The sequence below is a fragment of the Microdochium trichocladiopsis genome, assembly GCF_020744255.1.
Source record: "Microdochium trichocladiopsis strain MPI-CAGE-CH-0230 chromosome Unknown B0I36scaffold_2, whole genome shotgun sequence".
NCBI classification, from domain to species: Eukaryota; Fungi; Ascomycota; class Sordariomycetes; order Xylariales; family Microdochiaceae; genus Microdochium; species Microdochium trichocladiopsis.
Window position 1 is genome coordinate 775,054 of NW_025763545.1, and position 25,833 is coordinate 800,886.

Here is a 25,833-nt window from a genome sequence, read left to right on the forward strand (position 1 = left end):
TATTTCTGAGACCTGTCAAGTCAGAGTCCATCGTGAGATGGTCATTAATTCCTGCGAATTGTAGAGCGGACTGCTGGCATCTGGCTTCGAGTACACCCGCAGGCCAAGGGTACGGTCACATTCTAGAAACTTTTCGCCTGCCGAAAATTAGTCGACCTCCTGCTCGAGGCCACGGTAGTGGACGGCAGGGGGGTCGATTTGGGCGGGGCGGCGGCCCAGGTACCAGCCCGATTTCCGTGCGTGGAATCACGAATACCATGGGCGCAATTGGTTCTCAATCCCGACGCTGTTCAATCCCGATCCTCCGTCCGCCGCCCGGCACGGATTCCGCGGTTGCCACCAGTGGCCGAGTGCTGTCGCCTGTCGGCGACATACAGTGCCTTGACATGGTTTCGGCTTCCGTAGTTATCGCGCATACGTCCTCGTACAGCCAGAGCAATAGCAGCTTGGTGACGATTACCTATTCCTTGGCGCCGCATCGCAAGCATTCTGACGCGTCCCTTCCTTCCTCCCGGCGTCTGTCGGATCCGAGATATCGACGAGTGTCTTACGCTTGCTGACGTCTGACGGACATGCCAAGCAGCCCTTGCAGGAAATTATCAGTAATCGATCGATCTGAAGGATCTACTCCTGCGTATCACGTAGAGGAGCCAGGCACCCGTCAAGCAGGTAAGGCAGGACTGGGTGCGCAACCCATGCAAGTCACCCAAGCGGCAGGATCCGATAAGCCCAGGCAAATGAACTTGATTAGTCTGCCACCTTCTCCCTGATATCCAAAACTTGCTTCCATCGAGCTGTGCTCAGGAGTACAGTGGCCCGTTTCCCATACCGACCGCACCTATACATTAGGAAAGTTTTTCCTGAACGTGATCAACCCGCCGTTCGCCGTGGCCGCGATGCTCCGATCCGACAAGAACAGGCAATACTTGGCGACGTCCGCCGTGTCGACCATCTGCTCCGCGCCCATCTTCGCGCCCGACGTCTGCGCAAACATGTCCATCCGCATGTCACCCGAGCGCGCCATGCTCTCCTGGATATTCGTCGACATGGGCCCGAGCATCAGCCCCACCGCGTAGATGCCCTTGGCCGCGTATACGCCAGCCGTGTGCTTGACCAGGCCGTTGACGCCGTGCTTGCTGACAGTGTAGGCCAGCCCGGCCTCGAACCCGCGGTCTCCTGCTGTCGAGCCGATCTGGATGATCAAGCCGCCGCCGGGCTTGTCCCCTTGCGCGGGCGGGTTCTTCTCCATTGCGTTGACTGCGGCCTTCATGCACAGGAACGAGCCCGTCAGGTTCACCCCGATGAGCAGGTCCCAGGCTGCTTTGGTGGTGTCGCCCACGGGCGCGAAAGCGTCGGCCAGGCCGGCATTGTTGACGAGGACGTCAAGCCGGCCAAACCTGTCGACGACCGACTGCACGAACGCTTGCACGGACGCCTCGTCCGTCACGTCCGCCCTGGTCGCGAGGAACCGGTCCTTGTGGCTGCCGCCGAACTCGGTCGTGCACTCCTGCAGGCGGGCCTCGTTGACGTCGCAGATGGCCACGTTCGCCCCGGCCGAGAGGTATGCGGTCGCAATGACCTTGCCCAGGCCGCTGGAGCCACCAGTCACAATGACTGTCTTGCCTTGCATTGTCGTCGTCATATTTTCGTACGGCGTAGGGATTACTCTGTGGGAGGGGCGTGATGTGATGTGGCGACTGGAGATGCGGATGTTTTACTTTGGCAGCAATTACGTGGGGGGCATGTGTACTGCTCAGATCGGATGTATGTTGTCGAAGAGACGCTTTCGGAAAGCTCTACTTGATGGAGATGATGATGATCACCTGCAACATCCGGAAATGCAACCACAGCTCCAACTTTATATACCCCAAGGACCGTGTCCTTTTCGGAAGCCAGGAGCTCTGCTTGCCACATTGGCATGAAATGCCCCTCCAGACACGCTAGGTCGGCATCACTAGCTCTCGCTGCAAGAGACGCAGTTACACAGAGCTATCCAGCCACTTGTGGTAAGCGCCGGAGGTGATGCTGCCTCCCGGTTGGTAAGGAGGGCCCTGCTTCCCCGCAGCCGCTCCCGCGTTGCCCCTGTCCACCGAAAGAGTTCGCCGTCGTATTCGCTTGCGAGGCACTGGCCTTTCGGTTGGGGGTTCACGAATACAGGACTTCCTCACGTCAGCCTTTTTTAAATGAGCGTTTCCCGTGCGAACAATGAAGCAAATGGAAAGGATGAGGACCAGGATGAAGTCCCCGCAAATGGTTTGGCCATGTCGCCGCCAGCATCTCAAAGCAAAGGTCGTATTCGTTCTCGCCAGCTTCGGTCAGGCTTCCCCATTTGTGGAGAATCCATTGCTGGCAAACACGGACCAGTGCCAGGGAAGCCCTTCGTAACTCTATGCATCTCTAGCCTGTTTGGGCGTTTCCCAGTAGTGACGGAGGCACTCCAAACTCTCGCTGGGAACAGCAGCTCGCATTTGCTGCTAGGCACTGGATAGGGCACACCGGACTTATCTCCACAGCCTGGGCTTGACTGACAGGGAGAGGGCCATGCGGGGTCTCCCGTGTGCCGATGCCGGTACTGGTAAGTTGGAGCCTCCCCTGCCTGGGCCGACACAAGGGAATCGGGTAAGCGCAAGTTTTCCTGCCGCTGAAGTTGTAAAGCAAGATCTGCGGTTAGAGGACCTTCAATGGCTCAAATGATGACTTGTTCTCACAGAAATGGGTGATTGCTGCTTGTTCTAGATGTTGTGTTGCAAATCCCAAAATCCCGGGCCAGGAGATTCCCAAGGGAAAGAGAGAGATAAAAAAAGAAGGCAGTCACTTCAAGGTGTCAATTGCTCTGAAAATGCGGGGGACTGAGCGGCTGGTTCCGGCAGTGCAATTGATGCCATGCGGACTCTCGGATGACCGTTGCATCTAAACATGAAATCTCTCGTTACGAGATTCGACACCATTTCAATCATCGTTATCGGAGGGTCGACTAAGAGAGCATGTAATGGACAAGTGCTGCTTGAGGGACGTCTGAGCTAGAGTCCTGCTCTCCCTGCCTTGATCGTCTGATTTAAGCTCGAGTATCACACATGTGGTTATTTTGTGGTGTCCCGGCGGGCACACGGAGCTGTCATTGGTCGAGAACTCCTGGAAACAGTCCGGCTCCATGTACGTCATCACTGGACACCGTCACGCCTTCCTCGGCAAGCTCCTGTGCATGCTGTGAACCACCTCCGCAGACGCTGGCAAGAAAATCTTTATCATCTCAACTATCCAGGCCGCTTCGTTGAATCGTAGATCACAAGCATTCAGCGGCGAGTCTCTCTAATCAGTTTGTGCAGTAGCCATTTACCGATCCGAACCATGGGCCAATCTGTCCTCGTCATCGGCGCCACACGGGGCCTCGGTGCAGCTCTGGTCAAACAGTATGCCTCGCAGGCATCGACACATATTTACGCAACAACCAGGAGGGACAAGAGGCCGGAGGGTGGGTTCCCCGAGAACGTGAAATGGCTGACGGGGGTGGATCTGATGGACAGCTCCGTCGGAGACGCCCTGGTTACGGGAATCAAGGCGCAGTCGGAAGGGCCGCTTGATGTCTTGGTGAGCTCTCCCCTGCTATGCCTGAAAATCGCTTGTTATTCCGTCACGGACGTGGTGGACAAGTCTTACAACACCACACGGTTCTCGCAATGCTGTACTCTTTGGGTCCTGAAAAGCCGCTTTCCGGCTGAGCTGACGACAGTCTACAGATTATCAATGCTGGGCGCTTTATGCTTGAGGACTTCTCCGCGGAAAGGGGACCGAGCTGGGACGACCAGGTCACAATGTACACGACCAGCTCGATCGCACCGACCCTGATAGTGCACCGCCTCACCCACGCCGGACTCTTGCGACACGCATCCGCCGGGACCACCGGAGGATCCAAGATTGTGTTGGTATCTAGTGAGGCCGGCAGCATTACTTTGCGCCACGAGAAGGAGGGCGGCGGCAACTATGGGCACCATGCGAGCAAGGCCGCGCTCAACATGGCTGGCAAGCTGCTCGCCATTGATCTCAAGGAGCGTGGGGTGATCGTGAGCATCATTCACCCAGGCTTCATGAGAACCGAGATGACGAAAGGGGTCGGCTTTGATAAGCATTGGGACGAAGGCGGTGGTAAGTCCATTATGACACAGATCTTCTGTGTCGTTCGTGTTCTTCTGCTGTCAATGCTCGCCGCATCTTTTTCCCTCAAGACATTCGCTAATATGAGACAGCCGTTACACCCGACGAGGCAGCCAAGAGCCTTGTTGAATGGACACAAAACCTCACACTAGAGCATTCGGGACAATATTGGGCACCGCGCGGACCTCGTAAGTTGGCCTGCAATGAGTGCCGATGTACCGAAAATGTATGCCGCTTTCTCTCCGCTGACCATCTGGCAAACCTGGCGCAGGCGACATCGGTATGGCTGAGACAGTCCTTGGCAAAGGTCTTAGCACACCTCTGCAGCTCCCATGGTGAAGCGCTGACCAACATCATCAAGATCGTTTATGTTGTGAGGCTTTTAGGGCCTTTAAAATGTCCTGCCCGGAGTTCTGCAAGTTTGTGTGATATCTTATCAAGCAGGATTCTGGTAATGGCATAGATGCCAATTCATGGAAAATCTCATATGCTCTACAAATGTTACTCCCGTGAAGGGCCAAGCCCCCGCCATTCCTGCTTTTGATTAAGTCATAATCTCATTATAGACGACCATAACAACTAAAGGCGAGCAAAGTCCGGCTTGCCAAGCACTGTCCAATGGACGTGGCCCCCGCTAGTTAGTGATATGGCTCACGGTTGAGATGACGACTGGCAAGCAGCCCCATAAATTGTCTCGAGTCTAGCCGCTGTAGGTACAGCACACCCGTGATCACTGGGCTGCCCAAAGCTGAGGTGTTGTGGGGATGCCTGTTCGTGAACGACGCTGGATCATGGAACGGATCAAGCTGAATTTACCGGGCACAGTGGAAGCTTGGTGGATGGGATACCGCTTCGGCGGCCCTTGCCTCTACGGTATCAAGCACCGGCAAAGCTGTGCAGAATCTGTAGTCAAGGCAGCAATGACTCGCAGGAGCAGGCAGCAATGTGAAGACACGATGGAAACCATGGGCATCGGAGCATGCTCGAACATCGCTTTTGGTGAGAATTGCCAAGATGGTGATTGGGCTTGTCTCTCCACAGGCAGCAATCTGGCGGTGGACCTTTTCATCAAACTGCGCGCCCCACGGAGCAAGTGCAGGCCAGGAACTGCAACCCTCCTCGCCCTCTATGCTTACTTTGGGCGGTGAGACCGGCTACGGGCGGAGCTTGTGCAAATCCTGGGAATCCAGGGTCCTTTGTGCTGCCGGGACAGTGGAGAACGCTCATGGGTCCCTAAATCCTCTCCCGATGAAGTGGATATCAGGGCCCTCTGTGTGAATTGGACGGCATGACATGTGCCGCACAAGTACGGATTAACCAGACGCCGATACAGAGTAAATGGCCACAGTCGAGACACGGCAGGCAATATCGCGGCTGAGACCACAAGGCAGGTCGTGTCGATCCCCGTCTGCGCCTATCCGTTGCGAGCCTGGTGAGTTTGGCAGCGTGATCGGAAGATCACCTGGTTCATGCAGGATTAGCGCCCTGCACTAGCGTGGGTCTTGAACAGCGGCCTGCATACACCACCACACAGTACGCAGTACAGCTCGATCGATGAAAATGACTGAAGGCTGATGCTATGCTGATTGGGGATCGGAGCTGGCGTGCTGTCCGATTGATTTCGTTCAAGGTTGGAGATCCTTAGGACGATGCCCTCGAATGTAAGGCTTATCCGCGGCGGGCTTGGGAAGAACAGCTGAAGCCAATTCGTTGGAATTGGGTGCCTCGATCGCTCTAATTTGTGGACGCTGCCCTAAGCAGCTGTCCCATGTAGCACTACCCCAGGTTCTTGATCCTGCTTCGGGCTTGGTTGCATTTGTTTGCTCGGCGGTCATGAGGAACGCAGGTCTGCGGCGACAACCGCAACCTGCTTGGCTGATCTTTCGAGCGAGACCGACCTAGGGAGGCACAAGAGTCGAGCCAGCTCTTGAGCTCTGTACAAATTGGAGCCCTGGAACTGCCCAGGTGGGCCGAGCAAGACTGCTCCCAAAATGTTGGGGTGTGGCAGGTGCGGTACCTAAATCCTCCCTGGATCGTGAGTAATCAAGGGCTGGGGCCAGGCCCCCATGGTGCCTTCCGCGATTTCAAGAAACTGCCAAGCTCGGTCAGGCAAGGCCCACACTCTGATCAACGAAGCGCCTAACGTGATTACTCGACAGGCTCGAGCCTGGATCGTGCCAGCCGGAGGAATCTCGCCTCATGTTAGTCGCCTGGGCTAAGCGACGTACCGTGTACCGAGGCACGTGTACTTCAGAGACGGAGGAGAACACGCCGCTAACTCTTGGGTCGTGGTGATCCACAGGCACCAGCACAAGGTCCTCCCACAAGCATACATCATCCACGCCCAAAGTCATAGCATCACTGGCCCCCAGTTCTACCAGGACCTCCAGAATTTCTAGTCATCCGCGTTTCCGACAGTTCCGCCGCGACGACTTGCTCTCTTGGCCCAGACGAGCATGCGGCCCAGCACGATCTCAATTCGCGCCATCCTCCAACAAGTTTATCACCACTTTCACTCCAACGACGAATAATTCTGCCGGCCCTTCCGGTGTGACTGGCACGGCACCGATCGCACGACACACCTGGGGCAAGTCTCGTCCAGCATCAGTCCAGTGGTCATGCTTGCTAACCTTCATTAGATAGTGTAAGACGGTGGTGTCCCTCGCCCGCTGTTCCTTCATTTTGCCACAAGCCATCTACGTCTAGACGGACAGTCTTCTGCACCCTGAATCCATCGAGCGACAATCGAGAGTTTCTTGCACCGGGTGGTCGACAACCGAGCCTCCCGCCTCCAGAGGGGAATCCAGATTCAATCAGGGTCGTATCACAAACCAGCCCACGCGCCTTCTTGGAGGCTGTCAGACCCGTTCGGCCGCTGCCTGGAGCTCAGGCTGAATGTCCTTACACGAGCCGCACCAACCAGCATTTGTCGCGACTCAACACCATCGATACTATACAAGCTCAGTCACAGGCATTCTCCAACCTAGAAAAGCCGATCCAGCACAATTTGTACGCGGCAGCATTCCTACACAACATCACTGCGAATCCGACTGGCGTTGAGAAGTTGTTGAATCGTATTCCAAGAACCCGTATTCTCCTCCGCGCCACGTCCCGAGGTCTTGTCTCAGGGTGTTGGCCCCACCAGAGAAGCTAGACCTGCTTTAAGCCCCAACGTCATTACTCTCACCCCTGACAACTTGCTACAGCGCTGCTTGGCCTGCGCGTCAGGGGCGAAAACGGGGGCCTTCTGGAGATCACAACAGCGAGCACCCGCCTCTTCTGGCAGACAGAACCCTGCCACTTTTAGCTCGATCCCGACTTCCGGCTTGCTGTCTCCGCCCATCAATCATCCCTTTTGTTTAGCTCCGTCACCTGCCACCCCGCCGGGCACCTTCCTTGAATTCGAATCCCTTTTTCCCCTACAGACCATTGCGGCCACTTTTGTCATCCACTCTTCGCCGCCTTGTGAGAGCGCTCTTCCTCACTGAGGCACCCGAGTACTGGCGCACACGACCATTTCGCTTCCGACCTGTGTCACTGTCAGTGCTGCCTACCTAGGTAGCCGGAAAGCCCTTGCGACGAGTGCCGTACGCCCAGCAACCACTCCGGCACACCGACACACTTTGTGACCACCAGCAATCATGGCGGCATCGCAAACGGGAGACCTGTTGGGTTTGGGTAAGTCATACCGCCCGTCCTTCCTATTGCAATCTCTCTCAAGATGGGCGTGATTGGCATGATAGCCTGGTGTGCAACTGTCTTGCCCGCCTGCCTTATCTGCTCCCTGGTCTTCCTCGAATCAGCACCTCTTCATCCCTTGACACCGCATCCTGCCATCCACCAGCGATTTGTGGGTACGCGCGCGTTTCCAAAGCCTCTTGGATCGAGATGATCGCGCTGGAATCTCCCCCTTTTGAGGGCAGAGATTCGTCTGCGATACATGGGAGCGCTGCATCCGTGGTCCACTTTACACGTATTGGTGGTGTCAATTAGAGGATCCTGTGTTTCATGTTGCCCATTCTCCCCATTCAATTCCCAGCATACCAAGGCATCGACACTGCATGCAAAGCGCGTCCCCCACGCACATACCAGTCGCTGCATACTCTGAAACCTGGTAGCAAGGACTTGTTTTCCCAGCAAAACCGCTGACGAGAAATCCTGATCAGACAACCCATCCGAGGGTCGTCCCAATCCAGGCCTCACTTTGAATCTCGGCTCCAACAACCCTTTCCGCAATCGCGCTGTGTCACCCAGCAATCTCTCGCCTGCCCCATCCTCACCATTTGACGACCCTCCCCCGCGACCGACTTCGAGGAACCCCTTCCTGGATCTCCCTTCGAGCACTGGACCCAGCGACAGAGTCAACTCGCCTGACAAGATGACCTCACCAAAGGACAGGGCATCGCCAACTGCGGAGGACATATTTGTTCGTCTCCCACCAAATCCTACGTGTCGCCACCTCTCTGCCAAAGCACTAACCCGCGGCCATGTAGGACAACCTCACACTCGATGACAGCAAGCCTAAGAGCCCGCCCACTGAAGGTGGCAAGCCTCCAATGCCAATGAAGCGTCCTCCTGGCCCGCCAGGGCCTCCGAGGCCGCGTGGGGAGAACATGCCTCCGCGAGGCCGTGGAGGACCGCCAACGCATCGTCCGACTCGTTCACAAGAAGAGGCCATGAGGGCGCGTCGACCCCCGGGTCCTGGTGGCAAGGCGCCAGGCGACTCGCCTCAGCGTCGACCCATGGGCAGCCGACCTCGTCGGAACAGCGACTCCTCCGTTGCGGACAAGGAGCGGCCTATGACTGAGGAGGAAAAGAAAGCACGCGATGCTCGCCGCAAGGAGAAAGAGAGACGTTATCGTGAAGCAAAGGCGAGCAAAGAAAGCAAAGGAAAACCCAGCAAGAAGCTTGATCTCATTGATCAGCTTGACGCGACCAGTATTTATGGTACCGGGCGTAAGTGCAATTGGAACGAATTTGCCACTGTGACATACCATCTAACAGAACCTGGCAGTGTTCCATCATGACGGACCTTTCGATGCCTGCAATCCCAATCGCAACAGACAAGGAAGCCGGCGAGCCCCTATGCACGCTTTCGCGAAGGATTCACCCAACATGCAACTCGGCGGGTCTGGACCTCTCAACAAGCGACCGGATCATGCGACTTTCATGGGCAATCACGATGAGGAGGCCTTCACGCTCCATGCGACTGGCGCGTCTGTGCCTCTCGAGCCTCGTGTCGACAAGACCGCAACCGGCTTCTTCGATGCTACTTCCCGAGGCTCCGCTCTCCACGGTGATGAGTCGCTCGGCCTAGGTACCTCGACTTTCCTGGAGGGCACACCAGCAACCCGAACCGCTATTCAAAGGCGTCAAGCCGAAACTGTTCAAGAGAATGCAGAAGGCCTCGGGAGAAAGAAGTCGTTGGCTCATCGCATCCGCAACATCAATCGTGCCCCACAGGTTCCCGGGCGTTTGACTAACCCAGAGGGCGTCTACGGACCTCGGTCCGGGGAGAGCACTGGGGAGCGGAATCCTTTCGCAGCTGAATTTGATAAGGCAGAGGAACGCATCTCGGTGAAGCAGGCCGATTCAAACCCGCGGTCGCCGGCTAGTCCACCTGCTACTGGAGCGATTCTGGAGCGGCGGGTGACAACAGATGCCGCTGCGAGCCCTGCGTCTCCCGAGCCAACATCAAAGTCGCAGGGCGGCTTCCTCTCTCGCGTCAAAAGTCTGAAGGGCGGTCGCCGCACGCGGCCCGAGGCGCCTCCCCGACCCCCTCCCGGAGCGCCAGAACCTGCGCCCGGCACTGCTGCGTGATCTGCCGAGTGAGCCTATTGGGAGACATCAAACTTGAGGCTTGACATTAAGACAATGCCTACAGATCAGCCATTGACTGTGGTTATAAACGGCGGTTTGCAGTACATGAGTTTGGCAAAATGGAAGGACTGTTGCAGGTGGACGTTACGAAAACTCTAGCTCTGCTAGACCATGAGCATGATTTCGTTTTTCCTTTAAAGATGCGCAATAGGATACCAAGTAGTCGATAAGATGCGAGAGAGCCGAGCCACACAGGGCGCAGTCATCGAAGATGATGTTGCACTGGGGTGGGCTGGTTATACTAAACGAACGGCGTAGGCGTACATAAATCGTAGTAGGATGATTAGCTGGACCTTTTCTCAGAACAAAAGAGCATTCCTTGAATGGCTGTGCATTGTCTCGTGCACTGCAATCGACTGTGCTGTGAGGTGTCTTGCGGCGGCCCCCCACTGCAACAGGGCATCTGCGACAACAACCCCCCATAAGCCGCTTGCATCGGTACAAGCTGCACAATGCCGTGGGTTTTAACACACCCGAGTATCACTGGCAAAGACGTAAGCTCGTTCCTCGATCGTGACTTGCGCCACCAAATCATGGTGAGCGAGATGGTGATTATTTCTTCCTGCGTTCCAGCGCCACTAGGCTTCGCTCCCCTCCCCGCCCCACAGACAAACGCGATGTTGGCAGCAGCCACAGCCACAGCGCCTACAGCGCCTTGGGCCCCGCGATCACAATCATGAGGCCGGACGGAGATGACGAGGACGAAGCCATCATCGATGCTGGCGAAATAGAGGATTTTCATGCCGGCGGCGATGGCGTCGCCGTCGTCGTCGACGACTTCGATCCAAACAGCCACAATGTCATCGAACCCGAGCGGCGGCTCACGCAGATCCCGTTCAAGCTGGAACCCATCTCTGGCGCCACGCTGTACGAGCTCGAGCACGGGCGTCGGTCGGACCTGTGGTGGCAGGCGACAAGAAGAAGAAGAAGGGACGATGACTACAACCTGGGAGGGCAGAAAGGCGGTGGTGCAGTGGTGGGGGAGGAGGAGGTAGGACGAGGAGCTGAACGGCCGCCGTTGCGGCTTGGGTGCACCGAGATTGACGATCAAGTCCTCCTCGGTGGCGGGTTCGAGCGCGGAGCTGTGTTTGGGGTCAGCTCTGAAGATGTCGAGTTTGGGATGGCGGTAAGTGAGCTTTTTTTTCTTTTTTTCTTTTTTCTCCCTTCCCCTCTCTCTTTCCTGGGGGTTGTTGCTCTTGGTTAGTGGCAGGATTCTATCTTTGTTCCTTGGTAGGAGGAGTATTTGATGTTTCGCGTGTTGATGGGCAGTTTTTCTCTTCTCCAGCCTGGCGTCAAGCAGGTTTGGTAATATATACCGTCTTGATCGCAAATCGAGAGACGAATGTGCTAACATGGGACTCTTCTTTGTCCGCAAGGTTGGACTGCAAGCACTTGCACGGGATCTCGTCTTCACTGCAGCCCCGGCCTCATCTACTACCGCACATGATTCGTCTGGTCACTCGGCAGTGGCACCCAAAGCAGCCATCATTACAAGTCTCCCTGCTTCTGCGATCCTCGGACCCTTGCAGAAGGCGATCCGAGCACAAGTCTTGAGGAAACGGCGTACCAACAACGATGACGAAGACCAAGAAGGCGCCAGCAGCAATGGGGTGGCCACTCCTGAAGTAAGTAGGGAAGTGAACTCCCAGGTCCGGGCTTGCCTGGGGCGCGTCTCGATATCGCGCGTGTTCGACATCGTGGGGCTCTGGCAGGTCCTGGACGAGATCGAGGCAGCTTGTCGGTCGGGTGGTCCGCCAGACAATGGTCGTCCAGAGAATGGGAGCATGGAAGTCGACGAGCACAGGCACGAAGATGCGGATCCAATCTCATCACAGGGCAAAGGGGGAGATCGAGCAGCAGCAGCAGCAGAAGCACCTAGGACTACTGCTCATTCACCACCTGCGAGTCAGCGGCTCCCTTCGCCAGCGACCAGTCTCCCGCCGCTGCGTCCGCCACTTCCGATGCGCGCGGAAATTTCTGATAGTGAGGACGACGACGAAGCGCTCTCCTCGCCCCCGGCTCATTTGACAGAGTCTTCCGGGTCACAACAAGATGAAGCACCAGGGGCAACAGGGGCGGCAGGAACTCCTCCAGTTGATGACGATCGAGCATCAGAAGGGCAGCATGATTCCGAAGACGACCAGAGAAATTCCATGCCAGACATGATACTGGTCACACACTTCTCGACATTACTCTCGACACTCTTCACCCAGAGTGGTACGGACCGGGCGGCAGCGCATACCACTCTGCAGCTGCTTTCGACACACTTAAGATACCTTGCGTGCTCATCGGGGAGTGTGATCGTGCTTCTCAACACGACCGCCACAAACGATACAAATCGATCAACCAGTGCCACTAATACTAATGCAGACGCTACTACCATGAATGCATCCGAGAACATGCACAATCGCTCAAGTAGGCCCCTCGACCCGACGCTGCGGTCAATCTTCAACCCAACCCCCATGGCTGCTGCGGCCGCCAGTACCAGCGATGCTGGCGTGGTGACTCCTGCCAGGGATGCTGGTGCCGGTCGTCCTTACGGAGGGGCAGGAAACATGCTGAGCCGCCGAAACAAGCCCACCTTTGGACTCACGTTTGCGCAGTTCCTGGATGTCCACTTGCTATGCACACGGCTCCCAAGGACGAGAGAAGATGCAGAGAGGATGGTCTCTGCGTCGACTCGGCGGGGCCATGATCATGATACGCCTGAGGAGGTTGCAGTCACTGCTGTGCCACGAAGAGGGAGAGCAGTGGAGTATTGCTGGGCCGTAGAGGTCCTGCTGGACGAGCTGGATGTCTGGGCTACAGATTCTCCAGGTGGCAAAGCCAGGAGGGTCAATAGGGAGCAGAGATGGGGTGCAGTGCAAGTGAGCCGTGTGAGCGGCCTGATAGAGAATGCATTTGATGGCAGTGCGAGACGATATCAGGAGCTTGTTGACCAGGGGCCAATACGACTGGCTGCTGGGTTTGGTGGGCGGAGGGTGTAGAGATGGGTCGTCAGTCAGACAGGCACGCGTCTACATACCTCTAGCTTGCAGAGACGTGGACTGTCAAGTCGGAAGAAAGCATATTCCACCGTTTGCTCTGGCAATCGTATTCCGTACCAACGGCACGAAGCACGAGTGCTTGTCAGCGGGAAGGGCGAATATCAGCATACGTCCCACCCCCCCTGTCCGTATCTCGCATTGTGGCTTTCTGAGAGAAAAGGGAGTGTCCCGTTGGACGAATAAGGTGCTTGCTTGCTCCTGGTAGTGTGGCCGTCTGCAGATGGATGCACAAGGTATCAAGACCTGTTGCTGCTTCCATGCCTGGACCGCTAGCATGTTGCTAGCTGATCTAGTGTGGCGCATCTAGGCAACAGCCATTGTCCCATATTTGCTGCCCATGACGAGCGAAGGATGAACCTTGATTTTGCTCACTCAGACAGCTGAGTACTAGGCGAATAAAGTCGCCGAGCTCTGACGGTCAAAGTGCGGGGAAACGGGCAGGAGGCATCCGCAAGGTCGGTGTTTGTGGCTGTCCGATGTCCGACCAAGAGTGCCTCGTGGTTTGCATACCCTCCGTACAGCACTTGTTGCAAGGAACAGCAGTAATCTGGCGGACATATTTTGGCCGAATACCATTTCTGCAGGAGCACAGAGAAGACCGTCATGGACTCTCAATGGACGAATGCATCAACATGCACAGAAATGGCGTGCCTGCTGTCTGTCTGTCTGTCTGTCCGTGGTGAGAAGGTGCGGCCCAAGCTGTGGTGCAATCAATCGTTGCGGTGTTGACGTCAGCCCTGGCCGTGGCCCCGAGCTGCCATTCGTCAGCTCCCCAGACGTGTCTGTCGTCTCATGTCCCGAACAGACCGGGCCGCGTAACAGGCTGTTGCACGCTTGGGCAGCCGCAATCACTGGCCTCAGCAGGCAGCTCACAGCAGTCGTAAGGCTTGAAGGCTTGTACTGTAGCTCACTCAGTAGCCGAGTTGCGCCCCCGCTCCCTGCTACGCTGTGCAGCCATCATCGATTTCCCACCACGCCGCTTATACATGGACTGAGCTACCGCCACACAAAAAGCCACACAACTCTTTGACTGCGAGTTCTGATAGAAGCAGGCATCTTGTCATTTCCTCCATACTGCCTGATACCATAGAAAGCAGCCCCCTTATACTCGGCAGCAAGAATGAGATACTCGGCAATCCTGCCCCTGGCGGCGGCCGCCTCGGCCATTGTCATCCCTGACGATGTCACCCTCCACTCGCTCGTCATCGAAGAGACCCAGCATGTCGAAGACAGCGTCTCATCTTGGTGGCATACCATCCCCAGTGCTGACGACATCCGCAACTCGGTCAGCGACATCCTCAGTGGCAGCCTCGAGGCCGTGGAGCGCAAGGCCAGCAAGCTCCACGACTACATCCTAGAGGTCGAGTTCGACTTCTTCGGCAGCGATGAGTATGATGATGGTGATGATGATGAGATTGAAGGACCCGGCCACGGCAGGCCAGACCATCCGGGCCGTCGTCCGCATCATCGCCCTCACCGGGGCCACCGAGGCCACCACGGTCACGGTCCATCCAACCTGACCATCTACGAGGCCATCCAGGCCTCCAACTATACAAAGAAATTTGCCAAGCTCGTCGACGACTTCCCAGATATCGTCAAGGTGCTCAACTCGACAAAGGCCAACTACACCCTGTTTGCCCCCATTGACAAGGCCTTTGACAAGATCCCAGAGCACCATAAGAAGCCCTCCAAGGAGTTCCTCGAGAAGATCCTCGAGTATCACGTCGTCCCCGGCTTCTACCCGGCCGGCCGCGTTCTTGCCGGGCACACTTTCCCAACTCTCCTCAAGGAGGAGGCTCTCGGTGGCAGACACCAGCGGCTCCGCGTGCACTTGAGCCTGTTTGGTCTCCGCATCAACTTCTACTCCAAGATCATTGCTGCCAATCTGGTATGTTGTCTACCCGTTCTCCAAAGGACGCCCCCCGCCCTAGTCTATAAAAGCACAACTAACACATAGTCTCTCCGAACATCAGTTCTTCAAGAACGGTGTCGTCCACGGCATCGAGAGCATCCTGGTACCTCCCCCTCCCGCGGAGAAGATTGTCTCCCTTCTGCCTGGCGAGTTTTCCACCCTGCTCCTGGCCGCCGAGAAGACGGGTCTTCGTGGCAAGCACGACGAGCACAAGCACGAGACGAGCGGCCTCACCATCTTTGCTCCGACCAACACCGCCTTCCGCAGACTCGGCCCGGCCGCCAACGCGTTCCTCTTCAATTCGGAAAAGGGCCTCAAGTATCTCAAGGCGCTGCTCAAGTACCACATCGTCGTCAATGAGACCCTCTACTCGGATGCCTACTACGGCCGCGACCATCACGACAAGGATGAGAAGACTGTTGACGGCCAGGAGAACGGGCACTTCCACGTCGACCTCCCCACGCTCCTGGGCGACCGCCGTCTCAGCATCGACATTGCCCGCTGGTACGGCCTGATCGAGATCAAGATCAATGGCTTCACCCGCGTCGCTGTGCAAGATGGCGTGGCCAAGGACGGCGTGATCCACGCGCTGCAGACTGTCCTCATCCCCCCTCATGAGCAGAAGGGCTTCTACCCTGCCGACACCGAAATTTCAGTTGAGGACCTTGTCGAGTATCTTGGTCCGTACGTTGTTGAGGATGATGAGACCAGAGAGCAGGCCGACTGGTTCGGTGAGCTGTGAGTCTTTCCATATCACTGAGTCTTCATCCACACAGTACGAGTCCGTGCGTGTCGTACATGTAGACTGCGGTAAGAATGGGTTGAAAATATTAGTTTGTGCGCATACATGGGCAGGTTTGGAGTGTTCCAGGTCCTGCGTTTCCTTTTTGTTATTGTTTATGGGGTTTTTCATCGCTGTATATTCGGATTCGTGTACTATATCTATGCAGACCCAACACGTTCATTAACGCCAGCCAGATGCGCGAGGGCCGTCGTGTATGAATGAACCTTCCGTGCTGTGAATGTCTTGTACCTAATCGTCTTCGCAGTACAACGGTCTGGCTCCCACGACTTCAAGCTTTGAACAAACCGACAATGCCTTTATTGGGCTTTATAAAGCGCTTCCTCTATCTCCATGCCTGCACAATTTCGTGCAAGCGGTCAATCACGACAGGCATGATGCCGTTCAGACTGTTCTCCATGATGAGGTCGAGATGCTTGATCGAATCCTCCTCGCTCAGATCAAGATGAAACCGCTCGCGCACTTTCGAAACAGCCTTGTCTGGCTCGTACTTGATGTCGGGAATGTTGGCGTGCACCATCAGGCTGAACAAATTCAGAATGAGATTTGAAGACTTGCGAAGGGCAGAAAAGGCGAGGAAACAATACTGCTTGAACTGCATGTACGCCTCACTTGGCGGGTTGGCACCACCCATGGCATCGGCCATTTCCTTGCTCAGCTTGACAACGGGCGCAAATGGTTTCGGGTCCCGCCCCAGAATGAAGCCAAAGTCTGCGTGGAAGAAGTGGCCATCGGGCGCAAGCAGCAGGTTGTCCAGATGCCGATCGCCAACGCCCAAGATGTAGGTGATGACACAGTATCCGGCGCAGGACTTTACGAATGTGTCGAGAGTCTCTTTCCGGAGGCCAAGGTAAGCACGGTCGTCCGGGTTATGCTGTTTGAGGAATGCGAGAACTGGGTTGTTGCGATATTTGGAGACAATGGCAGCAAAGGTCTGTGACGGAACAAATTGAGTTGCTCCGGCTGTCGGACTCGTCGCAAGAATCTTGTATGGCGAAAGCTTGAGGTCCAAATTCTCCTTCTGCAGCAGCTGATCCATGAGTGTTATGATTTGTATGACGAGCTGATCCTGGCGAAGATCGTCTCCAGTCTTGAACAGCATCGGATACTTTCCGCCGGCCGCGGTCTTGAATGTCACCATAATCGGCGACAGAGAAGACTTGAAGACGCGTGTCTCGTCCGTGACCACGCCCGTCACCAGAACATCTGGGTCCAAAGGCAGAGGAATAGGCGGGTCTATGAATGACAGTTCGTTCTTTGGGTCTGACAAGAATGCTTTGACCCTCTCAACCTTCCGGGCAGCTGTTTCATTCGATGACCGGATCTCAGCCGAGATCTTTGAAAGCACGGTGATCAGCTCTGCTTGTCTCTTCAATGTCGTGCGTTTGTCTTTGCCGCCAGGCTGCCTCTCCATCTCCAACATAAAGTCGTAGGAGACCTTGGCGTACATGCTGCGGATGTGCTCGTTATCGACATCATCGCTCTTGTCACCGTACTCGACGTTGAGGTACCAGAAGAAGTAGTTGCCGAGGGCGAAGTTGTTGATCGCTCGAGAGATGAGAAAGCTGGCAAGCGAAGAGGCTTGCACTGTTGACTGGTCCGACTCGGCAGAGATGTGTTCGAACTTGAGCGCTTGCACGAGCTGTAGAAGATACAGCAGCAGTTCGTGGTCGTCTGCCTTTTTTAAGCGATCTACAGCATAGGCTCGAACGGTTGAGTTGTCAAATGTTGGGCCGAGGAGTTCTAGAGCATCGTCGACATCGATCTCGGTCCACTTGACCAGAACTTGAACGGCCAGCTTGGACTCGCCCGAGTCCTGCCAGTTGACGGACTTGACGAACTTGGTTAAAGCTCTCTTGTCCTTGGATAGATGGTAACGAAATTTCCAGACCAAATCTCTCTCGTCCGAGGTCAAGACGTGCGTCGGCGAATATGACATTATCAGATTGAGCTCGTCTCTGACCTTGGCGTTTGGTCGGAGGTCTTTGTCCAGGATGCCGTGGCGATGCTGGCTTCTGGCCAGGCGTCGATGCTTACTCTCCGCTGGATTTTCCCTAGCACCCACTTCTGGATCGTATATGCGGACGACTCGGCTCCCAAAGCCACTTTCTTCGGCTTCCTTAATCCCAGGGCCCAATGATACCTCGGGGGAGGCTTCATTAGGAAATTGGACTGCGATGCAGAAAGGTGTTGCAAGGATGATATCGGGAGGGGTGGATACTCGTGGTCTGCAAAGACGACCGGAAAGTCGAAGCGAGGCAGCTCGACATAGAGCGTGAATTTGGAGGGTCCGGGCCGTGGAGGAAATGGTCCATTATCAGAGGAATCTTGTCCGTTCTCGTTCTCGGCCTGCCGCACCGATTCACGCTGAAGTAATTTGACAGTGTTCTTGGCGGCGTTGATACTGCGACGTTCAGCTCCCCTGTATACCAGCTGGTCCAACCACTCCACGCGAGGGATTTCGTTCATCTCGTGTTTTTTGAGTAGCCGCTCTATCCGCTCTAGCTCCTCGGCATCCTTGTTGACTGGCTGGGCATCACCTTTCTTCGGGTCCTGCCTTCGCTTCTGAATACTAGAAGGAGTTGTCGTGTTGTCGTTGCCATCTGCCTGTTCATGGCGATATATCACACACTTCTGACGCCCCTTCTGAAGCTGATTTTCCTTATCAAACAGTGGCAACGTCGTCCCACCGAAGGGCACAGCATGGCCATGCGCATGCTTGCCGCCTGTCGGAGACAGATCCCAGAGAGTGATGGCGAGGCACGAGTTCAGTGGTAGCGACTTGTAGGGGATGGGCAGCGTCAGCCACTCATTCCAGCTGTGGGAAGGTCAGTATTTTTGCGATAGAATTCATGAGGGCTTGAATACGAACTTTCTCTCGTTCCGGAAAGCCTTGTACGAGGTCTGGACTGGGACTGTCAGGGGTTTAGAACCGGCCCATAGTTGGACTGTCACGTATAGATCCGAGTTGGAGCTGTTCGGTGCAGTATTATCGTCAGTGGTAGAGCACGAGAACCGCTGGTTGGGAGGTAGACCTGCCTCTGGTTTGAGCCGATGTGCCTGAGCTCCGGCCTTTCGAGTAGGGTAGAGAACAAGTAAGGGGTCTCGTCACCCTCGAGGTTGATGCTGGAGGCGTACTGCGTGTGAGCTCATGCCGACAACGGGATCGGCGCAGCATTTGGGTCTCATAGCCGCGAACACGGGCTCCTGATGGAGCGGATCCAGTCTTGAAGCTTACATTCGAATGCTGACAGGATGATCGAGTGTGTTGGAGCTGCCAAAAGAGAAGGGCTCCATGATGATGGCTATCTCATGATTTGGCGGAGCTCACTGCCGCACGCTCATCGAGTGCACAGGTTATGCTTCGACTGCTGCCAGCAGGGCCTGGTCATGAGTGAATGCTTCTCTTGCTGGTGCTGGATAAGGAGGCGGGCCACTGTGGTTATGACCGAGATGAAGGGGTGCAGTGTTTCGAGCTCTAGGGTTGACCAAACGTTGTGGTTGACGTGAGCACCACGGTTTTTGAAGCCCGCCTTGCGCGAGGCATGCAAGTCACAAGTGGCCTGGACAAGTCACAAGCCTCAGCGTCTGGGACATCACGCAGCCTGGAGCGGGCCCCCAGATCACTGGTCGCAGGGCAATGTGGGGTGCTCCTTCTCAACACCCTCCGCAAGGCAGGTGGGGCGTATTCAATTAACTTTAGGGCATCTCGACGCGTCGCAGCCAGCTTCACACGCGTCTCTCTGGGGGCAATACTTTGTCAAGGCCTGCGAAGTGCGTAGCCCACCAAGGCGTCACCGTCAACGCAAGCAAACCGGACATTTCCAGACGACAGGCGAGGACGACCAGCCATCCCTTTGTGGCCGCCTGCACAAGCGACACCGCACACAGTGCACCTCTGAAGAACAACCAACACTCTGAGCGGAGTCACGACAGCCTCACAACTCTGCCTATCATGGCGGGGTCGGACTCCGATTCCGGCTCGACGGACTCCTGGTCGTCCTCACGACGACGTCACCGCCAAAGCACACTGCCCGTTCGCGACAAGGGCAAACAACCAGAGAGTGCCGCGAAGCGGAAACGGGCACCCACAAACGGAGCCTCACATCCCCCGTCAAGGCGTCGAACACAGGAGCCAGAGGACTCTGGTGAAGAGCCCGAGCAGCATGGCGACGATTACGACCCCGATCAGCCACTCGAGGAGCGACGCCACGTACAGAAGGGTCTGAGAGATCTTCTAAAAGACCTCAACGATAACGGCGATACTTTTCTCCAGCCAGACTCGACAGGCCTGTTGGAAACGCTCAAGAGGGCAAACGAGCTCTCTGCGGGCATCAAACAAACGACAGAGGCGGCCATCGATGCGAGACTTCTTGTGAGCACTGTGGATGCATCATACCGCAAGACCGTCCGCCTTACCTCGGGAAATGTGGCCCAAGGTCTCGATGTCGACGAGTTCGTATCAAAATGTATAGCATATATGCGCCTCGGCGCCGGAATCGAGCAAGATGACGCTCCCGGCCTCACATCGACACAGCAGCAAAGACGACGGCCTGGCACTCGGAGACATGGTGATGGTGATGATGACGACGATGACGAGATTGGTGATGAAGGCGACGCCTTAAACTGGGAGCATCTAGGCCGCTTTGCATGCGTGCCGCATATCCGACGACCTGCCGTGCCTGGCTTCCTCCTGGGGCCTCTCTCCGTGGAGAAGAAGGTGCGCAAGGTGGTGAAGCGCAGCGCCCCCTTCAAGGCCAGCAACCTCCGGGAGACCAGACCCGAAGTCCTCAATGTGGAAGATGTTCAACGATCAGAGAAGAATGATCTCACGGCGATATGTTCAAAAATTCTTCAACGGTTGAGGGAGCATCAGACCGAGGCGCAGGAAGCAGTTGGCGACGCCGTCGAGAATGACGGCATCTCTGACGAGGAGGCGCAGAAGATGATGGAGAAATGGGGTCTTAGGGATACTGGCGGGATTGACCTGCTGAAGTTTGTGGTGAACCCACGATCCTTTGGTCAAACCGTGGAGAACATGTTTTATGTCAGCTTCCTCATTCGCGACGGCCAGGTCCGCATCGACTTTGACAGCAATGAGTTCCCGACTTTGTGTAAGTCATCTCGAGATCGCTGAAGGCACAAGCCGCCTGCTAACTGGTATGATTGAAGTGCCGGTAGAGAAGGATGAGGAGCAGAGCGTTGGCACGAAACACGGTGCGCAGAGGCAGCAAGCTGTTCTCACAATCGACATGAAGATGTGGCGTGATATCATTGAGGCATTCGACATCAAAGAGTCCCTTATCCCTCACCGAAAAGAAGAAAGCCACCAGGGGCCAGGGGCGCGCGGCTGGTATAGCTAGGCATCATGCTTTTGGGACAAACATGCAAGCGCGCCGAAACGGGATACCCCTTGATTTTCCGAGGTCTGCGAATATTATGAGGCACAGCGATTGTTCATTCATCCATTCAGGCATTCATTCTTTCCTGAGCCGTGCGATGTGTTGGTACAAATAGTCAAACAGTGCGATACCCTTTGGTTTCACGATGAACCCACAAATCTCTCATGCGGCAGCATAGGTCATTCCTGTAGCCACAAACAGCATTCCACACGAACATTTCTTTCGAGATCATACGTAAATCAAGCATGACGAGCCGGCAATTCAGCATAGCGGGGTCGGTATCAGAGACGACTGACGAGCTTCCCGATGCGAACACATTGCCCGACAACTCGGACGCAGACGGCACCAGCAAAAAGGGCTATCTCGGCAAGTCCAGTAGCAGCAGCAGCAGCAGCATCGCCACAATTCTCAAACAGCTGATGGACGCTCGCACAAGCGATGCCAGCCGCGAAATCTGCATCAACCAGCTGATGACCGAGCTGGAAGCCCTGCTCGACCAGCGGGACAGCCTCCACCAGCAGGAGATGGAGACACAAAAGACTGAGAGCTGCAGGGTCCTAGATGGACAAAGGGAATATTACCAGAGCCTGCTGCGAGAGACGGAGGAGCACGCTGCCCGGGCGCTCCGTGAGCAGCAAGTCGAGCTGGAGGGCCTGCGCGGCAAGGTCGCGAGCATGCGTGGCGACAACCAGGAGCTCGGCAGGCAGATTGCAGAGTTCACGGAGAACTGGGATGAGTGCGTGGACGAGAAAGGGGCTGCCGTCGTCGCTCGGGACAGGGCGCTGTCTCGGGTGCTCGAGCTGGAGGAGAAGCTGCGGAGAGCGGAGCAGGACTTTCGGGGCATTGACCGGGAGCTGAAGGAGCAGGCGGACAGGATGGAAGAGGCCGAGCATGATGCGAAGCAGATGTCGGCTGCGATCCGTGCCGAGACGGAGCTGTGCCGGCGCGTTCAGGACGAACTGGACGCAGTACGGGAACAGCTCCTGGCGAAAGACGAGAGCATCGACAGCCTGAATGGACAGATCCTGGACCTCCAAAGCCGCATGTCTATTGATCGGTCCACTGGGACACCGAGTGTATCACCGTTCACCACGATATCTCAGTCGGAGGGTAAGCCTGCGCCTGCCACTGATAACAACAACAACAACAAACCCGAATCCAGGAGAAGACTACGGATCAAGAGACACATCGCTGGGCAGTCTCTTATGTCGGAGTTGGAGTCTACTGCCGCCGCACTGCCGGGCGCACATGGTCACAAACCCCCTGATGTAGAAAGTACTGGACAACCTTGGGAGTTCTCGGACTACGCGCACTGCGAAGGGTGGGGAGCCGATACCACAATGCCAGATTGGCCATCAGGTTATTCCAGTCTGAGAAGCACCTGCTCGACACGGTCGCGAAGCTCGACCCCCCCGGCGCTGAGCGACGCCGGGGACTTTACAGAGGAGAGTCGCCTGCTGTCGTCGTCGTCCGCGTGGAGCTGGCCAGACAGCCGGCAAGGGTCAGTGTCGCAGCGCTCGGAGCGTGTGCCGGCGACACGGCCGCCATGCCGGATTGGCTGGGCCCATGTCTCAGAAGACCGCAACGAGCAGTGGTTGCACGCGACCATGTTGACCGCCTATGGCTAGAGGCCAGAAGGTGCGAGACAGGGCGGCGCGTGGCAGGCCTCGCCGTGGTGGATGTGGGTTGTACAGTGCGTGCTGGCGGTCGCGCTGGCGCTGGCGGTTGTGGCCGAGACAGGGCAGTACCGGGCGTGGAGGGGGGCCAACGGGGTGAGCCGGGCGCTGTATGTTGCGGGCGAGGCGCAGCAGCAGCAGCAGTGGTGTTTCCGGGTGCCGAGCGCGGAGGCGGCGTGGGAGATGCTGTCGCCCAGTGGAGTGCCGGGTCGGCCTTCGCGATGGCCGTGAAGCCCGTGAAGCCTGTGAGGGTTCCGGAGGGGCGCACCACGAAGACTTATTTCCTGTTTGGTAGATTGAGGGCCGAGGCCAGCGACGGACGGAAAGGTGCGGTGGGGGATCCACTGCCCCTTCCGCACCTGGAATCAGGGGTCCAGGTCTCAGCCAGAAAAAAAGGAAGAAGAATTAAAGAAAATAGGAAACGTGCTGCTTGCTGCAGAGCCGTTCGGACCCGCCGATGCGCATGTGATTCTGGAACAACGACCAATGGGTAGTTTTGGAATTACAGTTGGGACACCGCAGCACAAAGTCAAACGGCCAGGCAAGGAGCAGCTCTCGGCCGAGCAGCATGGACATACACTAAGTATGTAGTCATCTCCTTGTGCGACAGGGCCGGCGCTGTTTGTGGTGGAGCGATGGTGATGTCATGCTGGGCGTGGGCCGTCAAACACAAATCCACCATCTCAAGGAAGGGCTGCTGCATTAACAATCAGGGGAAATGGACAATTTGAAATACTCGGTAGATAGAGGGAGGCCAAAGAACAGCAATCTGCCTTATTGCTGGCAACATAACATGCCCATTGCGGCTGAGACAATTTGTCAACTCAAAGTCAGGCGACACGTAGACCTCGGCACTGACGACATTCCAAATACTCGATGCATCAGCGCGGCGGCCCCACCACCACCCACCAGCACCCTGGCTGCATGTGGTTGATCAGCAACTGTTTACTCGCCCTGTCCTGCCCCGGCCACGATGTGATGCCCACGATGATGCCTTCTTGACGGCCTGAATTCCGCGCCCCCCTAGCTACGCCCGCCCGTCAGCCATCACCAACCTGCGGGTGGCTTCTAACGCCTCCAATCTTGGCCGCCCTCTCCCTTGCCTTGCGACATGTGGCCCCGGCATGGCATGGCATGGCATGGCATGACATTTTAAAAAACCGAGCCTAGGTACCTAGCAGAAATAGGTTCGCCCATCTATTCTGGGATAGTGACCCGAAACACCGGAGCCCGGTCGGCCCCCCCCAGACCAGACCTGACTGAACAGAACAGACCGGACCAGAACAATGCGTGTCGCTGGTGATGTTAAAGCCGGCCTGCTCGCTGCTTTGACTTGCCGTGCTCCTGCCACCTCTGCCCGCTCCTGCCTCCCAACAAAAACATCAACAACTACATCATCACCACTTGCCTCCAGGCTTGCCCTGTCGTGCCAGCGCCGCCAGCCACTGTCCACCTCCGCCAGACGCCCAACAGCATCGCCAACACCAACGTCGTCACCACTACTTGCTGCTGCATCTACCATAAAACAACCAGCAACCACACCACGACAGCTACTGCACACCACCACAGGCCTCGCCATGTCCTCCAAGCTCATCCCCAGCGACCCTGACGAGGTCATGGTCATCCGCAACATCACCCCAAATATTGTCACCCTCTCCGTCCCCTTCTCCCGCTTCGGCGTCGTCCACGTCGGCGGCCGCGCCACCATCATTCGCATGACCACCGGCAACCTCGCCGTCTTCAGCCCCGTCGCCCTCACCCACTCCGTCAAGGCCAAGCTCGCCGAGCTCGGCGGCACCGTCGACTACCTCGTCGCCGGCGACATTGAGCACCACATCTTCCTCTCCGAGTGGAAGCGCGAGTTCCCCGCCGCAAAGGTCATCGGCCCGGAGGGCCTGCCCGAGAAGCGCGCAAAGGTTCACAACGACGACAAGATCACCCCGATAGACTTCCACCACGTCCTGACCGACGAGAACCACGACGGCCGCGGGCTCGACCAAGACTTCCTCGCAGACTTTGACGTCGAGTACGTCGGCGCCCACGCCAACAAGGAGGTCGTCCTGCACCACAAGCCCGACCGCGTCCTCATCCAGGCCGACCTCTTCTTCAACCTCCCCGCCGTGGAGCAGTACTCGCGCGTCCCCGCCGCCCAGAGGCAGGACGGCGGCGTCGTGCACGGCCTGCTCAACCGCTTCTTCCAGAGCTTCCAGAGCACCCAGGGCGAGGCAAAGGGCAACAAGCGCTTCCAGTGGTACGTCCTATCCGCCGGCAACCGCCAAAAGTACAACGAGAGCGTCAGGAGGATACACGCCTGGGACTTTGACACGGTCATCCCCTGCCACGGCGAGACCATGGAGAAGAATGGCAAGGAGATCTTCAACAAGGTGTTCCAGTGGCATATCCAGGGTTCCAAATAAGCGCCCCCCCCCCCCCCCACGCCCCGTTTTGTGTGTTTTATACGAGGCACAATGATTTTTCTTGTCATTATCGTTGTTGCTGTTCGAGATTATTGAGAGTGGATGCGTGCCCTTTTGGTAAAGGTTAGACACGACCCCGCCGGGTCATTCTAGTATGTAAATGATAATCCTTCTTCCTACGCTAGGACGTTGGGAAACAATGAATAGAGAAGAGATACCCTGCTTTCTGTGTAACATCTCACGCCAAAGGGGGTGACCCTGCTATCAAGGAGACGTGACACACGGAGTGGTTATATCGTGCACGACAGATTCAAGTATGCGCAAACACCCAATCATGCGAGCACGGACAAGGAGACAAACAAAGAACAGCTTTTCAACAACTCAACAAAACAACAGAGGCGCAAACAAAACGCGGCCGCGGCCAGAATCGTCGCTCGGAATTGTATATTGATCTTTCATCTTTCAACTTTGACAAACCCATCCATCCCTGCAAATCTACCGCTTACTCCACGTGACAAGCCAGAAACCATCAAAAAAACAAGAAC

At 56.4% G+C, this 25,833-nt stretch overlaps 9 protein-coding genes across 9 annotated transcripts; 7 read left to right on the forward strand and 2 right to left on the reverse strand.

The window, feature by feature from the left end:
• Window positions 1-838: 838 nt before the first annotated feature.
• On the reverse strand, window positions 839-1,630 carry B0I36DRAFT_236848 (uncharacterized protein; the record flags this gene model as incomplete). The annotated part of the gene is made up of 1 exon (XM_046149494.1): window positions 839-1,630. The coding sequence occupies one exon, from the start codon at window positions 1,628-1,630 to the stop codon at window positions 839-841; it is 792 nt and encodes a 263-aa protein (XP_046016415.1).
• A 1,718-nt stretch (window positions 1,631-3,348) lies between these two features.
• On the forward strand, window positions 3,349-4,491 carry B0I36DRAFT_359013 (uncharacterized protein; the record flags this gene model as incomplete). The annotated part of the gene is made up of 4 exons (XM_046158062.1): window positions 3,349-3,588; window positions 3,738-4,143; window positions 4,245-4,340; window positions 4,424-4,491. 4 exons carry the CDS (start codon window positions 3,349-3,351, stop codon window positions 4,489-4,491), a joined length of 810 nt encoding a protein of 269 aa, XP_046016416.1.
• Window positions 4,492-8,287: 3,796 nt separating this feature from the next.
• Window positions 8,288-10,044, forward strand: B0I36DRAFT_64051 (Pal1 cell morphology protein-domain-containing protein). Its single transcript, XM_046163139.1, has 3 exons — window positions 8,288-8,578; window positions 8,646-9,108; window positions 9,167-10,044. The coding sequence occupies exons 1-3, from the start codon at window positions 8,531-8,533 to the stop codon at window positions 9,970-9,972; spliced, it is 1,317 nt and encodes a 438-aa protein (XP_046016417.1). The 5' UTR covers window positions 8,288-8,530; the 3' UTR covers window positions 9,973-10,044.
• A 337-nt stretch (window positions 10,045-10,381) lies between these two features.
• On the forward strand, window positions 10,382-13,365 carry B0I36DRAFT_313720 (uncharacterized protein). Its single transcript, XM_046152665.1, has 2 exons — window positions 10,382-11,158; window positions 11,409-13,365. The coding sequence occupies exons 1-2, from the start codon at window positions 10,709-10,711 to the stop codon at window positions 13,017-13,019; spliced, it is 2,061 nt and encodes a 686-aa protein (XP_046016418.1). The 5' UTR covers window positions 10,382-10,708; the 3' UTR covers window positions 13,020-13,365.
• Window positions 13,366-14,199: 834 nt separating this feature from the next.
• Window positions 14,200-15,733, forward strand: B0I36DRAFT_345440 (FAS1 domain-containing protein; the record flags this gene model as incomplete). The annotated part of the gene is made up of 2 exons (XM_046156357.1): window positions 14,200-14,967; window positions 15,053-15,733. The coding sequence occupies 2 exons, from the start codon at window positions 14,200-14,202 to the stop codon at window positions 15,731-15,733; spliced, it is 1,449 nt and encodes a 482-aa protein (XP_046016419.1).
• Window positions 15,734-15,936: 203 nt separating this feature from the next.
• B0I36DRAFT_313725 (phosphatidylinositol 3) lies at window positions 15,937-19,291 on the reverse strand. The gene is given in 6 exon segments (XM_046152666.1): window positions 15,937-16,247; window positions 16,257-17,898; window positions 17,937-18,611; window positions 18,666-18,767; window positions 18,833-18,919; window positions 19,032-19,291. Coding segments are annotated over 6 exon segments (2,694 nt in total). The 5' UTR covers window positions 19,091-19,291; the 3' UTR covers window positions 15,937-16,118.
• Window positions 19,292-19,748: 457 nt separating this feature from the next.
• On the forward strand, window positions 19,749-21,156 carry B0I36DRAFT_371882 (Nse4 C-terminal-domain-containing protein; the record flags this gene model as incomplete). Its single annotated transcript, XM_046160061.1, has 2 exons — window positions 19,749-20,907; window positions 20,966-21,156. 2 exons carry the CDS (start codon window positions 19,749-19,751, stop codon window positions 21,154-21,156), a joined length of 1,350 nt encoding a protein of 449 aa, XP_046016421.1.
• A 142-nt stretch (window positions 21,157-21,298) lies between these two features.
• B0I36DRAFT_64094 (uncharacterized protein) lies at window positions 21,299-22,903 on the forward strand. The gene has a single exon (XM_046163140.1). It carries the CDS (start codon window positions 21,441-21,443, stop codon window positions 22,821-22,823), a length of 1,383 nt encoding a protein of 460 aa, XP_046016422.1. The 5' UTR covers window positions 21,299-21,440; the 3' UTR covers window positions 22,824-22,903.
• A 1,269-nt stretch (window positions 22,904-24,172) lies between these two features.
• Window positions 24,173-25,313, forward strand: B0I36DRAFT_313728 (beta-lactamase-like protein). The gene has a single exon (XM_046152667.1). The coding sequence runs from the start codon at window positions 24,449-24,451 to the stop codon at window positions 25,286-25,288; it is 840 nt and encodes a 279-aa protein (XP_046016423.1). The 5' UTR covers window positions 24,173-24,448; the 3' UTR covers window positions 25,289-25,313.
• The last annotated feature ends 520 nt before the right edge of the window (window positions 25,314-25,833 follow it).